This window comes from Phoca vitulina, unplaced genomic scaffold (assembly GCF_004348235.1).
Source record: "Phoca vitulina isolate PV1807 unplaced genomic scaffold, GSC_HSeal_1.0 scaffold39, whole genome shotgun sequence".
Lineage (NCBI taxonomy): Eukaryota > Metazoa > Chordata > Mammalia > Carnivora > Phocidae > Phoca > Phoca vitulina.
The window spans coordinates 10920962-10929650 of NW_022589742.1; the positions used below are offsets into that span (position 1 = coordinate 10920962).

General features: G+C 39.9%; 1 protein-coding gene across 1 annotated transcript in view; it reads right to left on the minus strand.

Annotated features, from left to right (window-relative positions):
* The window catches only part of ZNF449 (zinc finger protein 449), a 20672-nt gene extending 11989 nt beyond the window's left edge, over positions 1-8683 (minus strand). Inside the window, exon 1 of the mRNA XM_032428295.1 lies at positions 8614-8683. Coding sequence (XP_032284186.1) covers positions 8614-8683 — 70 coding nt within the window. The remainder of the gene's footprint in view (positions 1-8613) is intronic.
* Positions 8684-8689: the final 6 nt, after the last annotated feature.

An 8689-nucleotide genomic window follows, 5' to 3' on the forward strand; every position in this document is an offset into this window, starting at 1 on the left:
CAGAGGGAGAGGGAGAAGCAGGCTCCCTGCTGAGCTGGGAGCCCGACGTGGGGTTCGATCCCAGGACCTGGAGATCATGACCTGAGCTGAAGGCAGACGCTTAACCATCTGGGCCACCCAGGTGCCCGTCTATATATTTGTAATGAACAACCCAAAAATGAAATTAAGAAAACAATTCCAGGGACACCTGGGTGACTCAGTCAGTTAAGCGTCTGCCTTCAGCTCAGGTCATGATCCCAGGGTCCTGGGATTGAGTCCCATATCGGGCTCCTTGCTCAGCAGGGAGCCTGCCTCTCTCTCTGCCTGCCACTCCCCCTGCTTGTGCTCTCCCTCTCTCTCTGATAAATAAATAAAATTCAAAAAAAAGAAAACAATTCCACTGACAATGCTATTAAAAAGAATAAAATTTAGGGGCGCCTGGGTGGCTCAGTCGTTAAGCGTCTGCCTTCAGCTCAGGTCATGATCCCAGGGTCCTGGGATCGAGCCCCGCATCGGACTCCCTGCTTGGCGGGAAGCCTGCTTCTCCCTCTCCCACTCCCCCTGCTTGTGTTCCTGCTCTCGCTGTCTCTCTCTCTGTCAAATAAATAAATAAAATCTTAAAAAAAAAAAGAATAAAATTTACTTAGGAACAAATTTAATAAAAGCAGTTTAAAACTTATACTTGGGAAACTATAAAATATTGTAAAAACTGAAATAAGATCTAAATAAATGGAAAAGCACCCCGTGTGCATGCATCACAAATTTAATATTGTTAACACGGCAATACTCCCCAAATTGATCTACAGGTTCAACACAACCCCTACCAGAATCCCAGCTGACTTCTTTGTAGAAACTGACAAGCTAATTCTAAATATCACATGGAATTGTAACAAACTCAGAACAGCCAAAACAATCTTGAAAAAGAAAAAAGTTGAGAGCCCTCACGTTTTCGTATTTCCAAACATACTACAATGCAATAATAAAGACAGTGTGGTATTTCCATAAGAATAGACATCAACATCAATGGAATAGAAATGACTGTCCAGCAATAAACCTATATACCTGTGGTCAACTGATTTTTGACAAGGGTTTCAAGGCCATTCAATGTGAAAAGAATGACCTTTTTAGCAAATCATGCTGAAACAACTGAACATGCAAAAATATATATAAATAGGGGCGCCTAGGTGGCTCAGTCGGTTAAGCGTCTGCCTTTGGCTCAGGTTGTGATCCCAGGGTCCTGGGATCGAGCCCCATGTCAGTCTCCCTGCTCAGCGGGGAGCCTGTTTCTCCCTCTCCCTCTGCCCCTCCCCACTGCTCATACTCTCTCTCTCAAGTAAATAAATAAAATCTTTAAAAAAATATATATAAATATACATATTATTTGGACCGTTACTGTGCAACTTATACTAAAATTAATTGAAAATGAATTAAAGTGTTAAATGCAAGCTGAAACTATAAACTCTTAGGAGAAAATTTAGGGGTAAATTTTCACGACCTTGTATTAGGCAATGATTTCTAAGATATGACATAAAAAACACAACCAACAAAAGAAAAAATAATTAAATTGGACTTCATCAAAATTTAAAAAAACTGTGCTACAAAGAACACTATTAAGAAAGTGAAAAGAAGGGCACCAGGGTGGTTCAGTTGAAGTGTCTGCCTTCGGCTCAGGTCATGATCCCAGCCAGGATCCTGGGATCGAGCCCCGCCTTGGTCTCCCTGCTTAGCAGGGGTCTGCTTCTCCCTCTTTCTCTGCTCGTGCTCTCTCATTCGCTCACTCTCTCTCAAATAAATAAATAAAATCTTTTAAAAAAGAAAGTGAGACAGACTTATACCTCTGAAACAAATAATACATTATATGTTAAAAAAAAAAAAAAGAAGAAGATAGTAGGAAGGGAAAAATGAAGAGGGGGAAATTGGAAGGGGAGACGAACCATGAGAGACTATGGACTCTGAGAAACAAACAGGGTTCTAGAGGGGAGGGGGGTGGGGGATGGGTTAGCCTGGTGATGGGTATTAAACAGGGCACGTACTGAATGGATCACTGGGTGTTATACGCAAACAATGAATCATGGATCACTACATCAAAAACTAATGATGTAATGTCTGGTGATTAACATAACATAATAAAATTTAAAAAAAAAGAAAAAGTGAGAAGACAAACCACAGAACATGAAAGAATATTTACAAGTCATATATCTAGTAACAGACTTTTATCTAGAATATACAAAGATCATACACAACTCAATAATAAAAATACACATAATCCAATTTAAAAATAGGCAAAAAATCTAAATAGGCATTTCTCCAATAAAGGTATACAAATGACCAATAAGCCCATGAAAAGATGCTCAACACCATTAGTCTTTGAAGAAACACAAATCAAAACCTCGATTAGATAGCACTTAACACCTACTAAGATGACTAGAATAAAAATGTCAGATTCTTCTCAAGTGCACATGAGACAGTTTCTGGGATACAGACCATATGTTAGGCCACAAGTTAGTTCCAATATATTTAAAAATACAGATATCATTCAAAGTACATACTCCAACCACAATGGGATGAAGTTAGAACAGAAGGAAAACTGGAAACTTGACAAATTTGTGAAAATTAAATAACACCTCTTAACCAATGTATGCAAGAAATCACAAAGAAAATTAGAAAATACTTAGAAATAAATGAAAATGAAAATGCAAAGTACCAAAACTTATGAGACACAATGAATGCAATGCTAAGTAGGGAATTTATAGTTATAAGTACTTACATTAGTAAACAAAAAAGATCTCAAAACAATAACATAAATTTATAATTTAAGGAACTAATAAGAAAAGAAAAAAACTAAACCCAAAGCTAGCAGAAGGAAGGAAACAATAAAGAATAGGCAGAGATACGGCATCAGGGAAATCCAAATCAAAACCTCAATGAGATACCACCTCACACCAGTCAGAATGGCTAAAATTAACAAGTCAGGAAATGACAGATGTTGGCGGGGATGCGGAGAAAGGGGAACCCTCCTACACTGTTGGTGGGAATGCAAGCTGGTGCAGCCACTCTGGAAAACAGTATGGAGGTTCCTCAAAAAGTTGAAAATAGAGCTACCATATGATCCAGCAATTGCACTACTGGGTATTTACCCCAAAGATACAAAAGTAGGGACCCGAAAGGCTACGTGCACCCCGATGTTTATAGCAGCAATGTCCACAATAGCCAAACTGTGGAAAGAGCCAAGATGTCCATCAACAGATGAATGGATAAAGAAGATGTGGTATATATATACAATGGAATATTATGCAGCCATCAAAAGGAATAAGATCTTGCCATTTGCAACGACGTGGATGGAACTGGAGGGTATTATGCTGAGCGAAATAAGTCAAACAGAGAAAGACATGTATCATATGACCTCACTGATATGAGGAATTCTTAATCTCAGGAAACAAACTGAGGGTTGCTGGAGTGGGGGGTGGGGTGGGAGGGATGGGGTGACTGGGTGATGGACACTGGGGAGGGTATGTGTTCTGGTAAGCGCTGTGAATTGTGCAGGACTGTTGAATCTCAGATCTGTACCTCTGAAACAAATAATGCAATATATGTTAAGAAAGAAAAAAAGAAGAAGAAGAATGTAGCAGGAGGGGAAGAATGAAGGGGGGGAAATCGGAGGGGGAGAAGAACCATGAGAGACGATGGACTCTGAAAAACAAACTGAGGGTTCTAGAGGGGAGGGGGTTGGGAGGATGGGTTAGCCTGGTGATGGGTATTGAGGAGGGCACGTTCTGCATGGAGCACTGGGTGTTATGCACAAACAATGAATCATGGAACACTATATCTAAAACTAATGATGTAATGTATGGGGATTAACATAACAATAAAAAAATTAAAAAAAAAAAAAAAAAGAATAGGCAGAGATAAACAAAATAGACTAGAAAGACAATAGGGAAAATCAATGAAACCAAAAATTGGTTTTTTGAAAAGATCGATGAAGTTGAGAAACGTTTAGCTAGATGCACTAAGGAAAAGAGAAAGAAGGCTCAAATTATTAAAAATAAAAAGGAAAAATAAAGTAAGATGAAAATAGAGACGGAGGCAAACCATAAGTGACACTGAACTCTAGGAAATAAACTGAGGGCTGCTGGAGGGGAGGTGGGTGGGGGGATGGGGTAACTGGGTGATGGGCATTAAGGAGGGCACTTGATGGAATGAGCACTGGGTATTATTTGCAACTGATGAATCACTAAATTCTACCTCTGAAACTAATACAGTATGTTAACTACATTGAATTTAAATAAAGAATTAAAAAAATTAAAGTGGTGGGGGCGCCTGGGTGGCTCAGTCGTTAAGCGTCTACCTTCGGCTCAGGTCACGATCCCGGGGTCCTGGGATCGAGTCCCACATGGGGCTCCCTGCTCGGCGGGAAGCCTGCTTCTCCCTCTCCCACTCTCCCTGCTTGTGTTCCCTCTCTTGCTGTCTCTCTCTCTGTTAAAAAATAAATAAAAAATCTTAAAAAAAAAAATTAAAGTGGTGGTATTACCAATGATTCTACATAAATAAAAAGAATTATAAGAGTACTATGAACAATTGTACACGAACAAATTGGATAACCTAGATGAAATGGATAAATTACCAGAAACACAAAACCTACCAAGACTAAATCATAAAGAAATAGAAAAATCTGAATACACCTATAACCAGTAAAGAGATTGAAGCAACAATCAAAAATCTCCCAACAAAGAAAAGCCCTAGACCTGATGGCTTCACTGGCAGATTCTACCAAACATTTAGAGAAGAACTAATACAAACTGTTCTTAAACTTTTCAAAAAGGCACACCTGGGTGGCTTAGTTGGTTAAGCGTCTGCCTTCCGCTCGGGTCATGATCTCAGGGTCCTGGGATCAAGCCCCGCGGTTGGGCTCCCTGCTCAGTGGGGAGCCTGTTTCTCCTTCCCCCTGTGCCCCTCTCCCTGCTTGTGCTCTCTCTCTCAAATAAATAAATAAAATCTTAAAAAAAAACTTTTCAAAAAAAAAATGAAGGGGAGGAGACACTTCATAACTCATTCTCTGAGGCCAACATTACCCTGATACTAAGCCAGAAAAGACACTATAAGAAAATAACACACCAATATGCCTTATGAACACTGATACAAAAAAACCTGAAAAAAATAGCAAATTGAATTCAGCAGCATATTAAAAGGATTCTATACCATGACCATGTGATATTTGTTCCTGGAAAGCAAGGATGTTTCAACATATGAAAATCAGTCAGTGCAATGCACATTAACAGAATGAAGGAAAAAAAACACATTATCATCTCAAATGATATGGAAAAAGCATTTGACAGAATTCAACACCCTTTCATGATAAAAAAAAAAAAAACATTCAACAAAATAGGAACAGAAGGAAATTGTCTCCACATGATAAAAGCCATATATGAAAAACCCACAGGGAACTTTATACTCAATGGTGAAAGACTGAAAGCTTTCCTCTAAGGTCAGGTAGAAGGCAAGGATGCCTGCTTTGGCCACTCTATTCAACACAGTACTGGAAGTTCTAGCTAGAACAATTAGGCAATAAAAAGAAATAAAAGGCATTCAAATTGCAAAAGACGAAGTAAAATGACCTCTATTGGCAGATTATATGATCTAATATGTAGACACCTTGAAGATTGCATTAAAAAATCGTTAAAATTCATAAATGAATTCGGCAAAGTACCAGGATACAAAATGAACTTGCAAAAATCAGTTCCATTTCTATATACTAACAATGAACAATGAAAAATTCTGGAAACTATGAAAACAATTCCATTTACGATAGCATCGAAAAGAATAAAATACTTAGGAGTTAACAAGTATGTGAAAGACTTGTACAATAAAAATTACAAAACATTGGTAAAAGAAATTAAGGAAGATATAAATAAAGGAAAACACATCCCATGTTGATATTGTTAAGATGTCAATACTACCAAAAGTGATGTACAGATTCAATACAATCTCTATCAAGACCCCAATGAGCGGGGCGCCTGGGTGGCTCAGTTGTTAAGCGTCTGCCTTTGGCTCAGGTCATGATCCCAGGGTCCTGGGATCCAGCCCCGCATTGGGCTCCCTGCTCAGCGGGGAGCTTGCTTCTCCCTCTCCTGCTCCCCCTGCTTGTGTTCTCTCTCTCTCTCTCTGTCAAATAAATAAATAAAATCTTTTAAAAAATAATAAATTAAAAAAAAACCCAATGATACTCTTTTTTGCATTAATAGAAAAGCCCAGGGGCACCTGGCTGGCTCATTCAGTTAAGCGTCCAGCTCTTGATTTTAGCTCAGGTCATGATCTCAGGGTCATGAGATCGAGCCCCACATCAGGCTCCGTACTGGGCATGGAGCCTGCTTACAATTCTCTCTCTCCCTCTCCCTCTACACCCAACTGCTGCTTACTCTCTCTCTTAAAAAAAAAAAAAAAAAAAGTTTAATAGAAAAATCCATACCTAAAATTTATATGGAATCTCCAGGGATGCCCAAACAGACAAAAAAAATCTTGGAAAGGACAAAAAAAGCTAGAGGTCTCACACTTCCTGATTTCAAAACTTAATAAAAAGTAACAGTAATCAAAATAGTTTGTTACTGGCATAAAGACAGGCATATAGACCAAAGGAATAGAATAGAGAGCCCATAAATAAACCTTCATATATATGGTGAAATGATTGTTAACAATGATAGCAAGCTCATTCAACAGAGAAACAATACACTTTTCTTTTCTTTTTTTTTTTTAAAGATTTTATTTATTTATTTGAGAGAGTGAGAATGAGAGAGAGAGAGAGCATATGAGAGGGAGGAGGGTCAGAGGGAGAAGCAGACTCCCTGCTGAGCAGGAAGCCCGATGCGGGACTCGATCCCAGAACTCCAGGATCATGACCTGAGCCGAAGGCAGTTGCTTAACCAACTGAGCCACCCAGGCGCCCAGAGAAACAATACACTTTTCAACATATGTTGCTAGAAAAACTGGATTATGCATGTGCAAATGAATGAAGTTAGAACCTTACATAAGAGCACATGCAAAAATTAACACAAAACAGGGGCGCCTGGGTGGCTCAGTCGTTAAGCGTCTGCCTTTGGCTCAGGTCATGATCCCAGGGTCCTGGGATCGAGCCCCGCCATCGGGCTCCCCGCTCAGCGGGAAGCCTGCTTCTCCCTCTCCCACTCCCCCTGCTTGTGTTCCCTCTCTCGCTGTGTCTCTCTCTGTCAAATAAATAAATAAAATCTTTAAAAAAAAAAAAATTAACACAAAACGGGTCAAAGACCTAAAATTAGGACCTAAAATTATAAAACTCTTAGAAGAAAACAGAGGGAAAGCTTCAAGGCGTTGAACTTGGCAATAATTTCTTGGCTATGACAGCTAATGTACAGGCAACAAAAGAAAAAAGTGGACACAGAGTACTTCACGAAAAATTTAAAAATTTATCAAAAGCTTCAACAGAGTAAAAAGGCAACCCACAAATGGGAAAAATATTTGCCAATCCTATCTGATAAAGAATGAATATCCAGAATATACAGAGAACTCTAAAATTCAACGACAAAAAGCAACCTGATTTTGCAATGTGCAAAAAAGAACGTGAACAGACATTCTCCAAAGAAGATATCCAAATGGTCAATAAGCACATGTTCAACACCATTAATCACTTGGGAAGTGCAAATCCAAACTACCCTGAGATGCCACCTCACACCGATTAGGAATGCTACTATCACAAAACAGAAAGCAACAAGGGTTGGTGAGGATGTGGAGAAACTGGAAAGGTCATGCACGGCTGCTGGGCATGTAAACTGGTGTAGCCGCTGTGGAAACCAGAGGGGCTGCTCCTCAAACAATTAAAAACAGAATTCCCACGTGACTCAGCAATTCCACCTCTGGTCATATGCCCCAGTGAAGTAAAAGCAGGGTCTCAAAAAGATATCTGCGCACCCATGTTCATACAGGCATTATTCACAACAGCTAAAACATAGAAGCAACCCAAGTACATGCTTATGGAAAATGGATAAACAAACTGTGGCACAGACACACAGTGCCATATTATTTGGCCTTTACTTGGATGGAAACACTGACCCTCACTACAACCTGGATAAACCTTAAGGTCATTCTGCTAAGTGAAATAAGCCAGTCACAAAATGACAGATACTGTATGATTCCGTTTATATGAGGTACATAGAGGAGTCCAATTCAGAGAGACAGAAAGTTGAATGGTAGTCTCCAGGGTCTGGGGAGATGCGAAGTTATTGTTTAAATGAGTATGGGGTTTCAGTTTTACAGAACGAAAATAGTTATGGAAATGGATGGTAGGGATGGTTTCACATTACGAATGTATTCAATACCACTGAACTATACACGTCAAAATGATTACGATACTAAATCTTATGTGTGTTTTACAACAAAAAAATTGAAGAGAGAAAAATAGGCTTTTTGAGCGGGGTCATTAGCTGAAGGGGTTTTGAATCCCATGTGATGTCCCGCGCTTCGTTCCCAGAGAGGGATCCCTCCTCCTCCCCTTTATCGCAGTGGTCCGCTTCCATCCAGTACTCGGTGTTTCTAACCCACCCCCAAAGCTGGGGAGCTCTCCAGCTCTAAACTACGAACCGCAGAAAGGAAGTCAACCCCTTGCCTTACCAGGGTCCAGGAAGGGCCGGCAATCCTCAGCAGCACCGTAGCCCAGCTCCGGCAGCCCCGCCTGGGGCATCCAGGC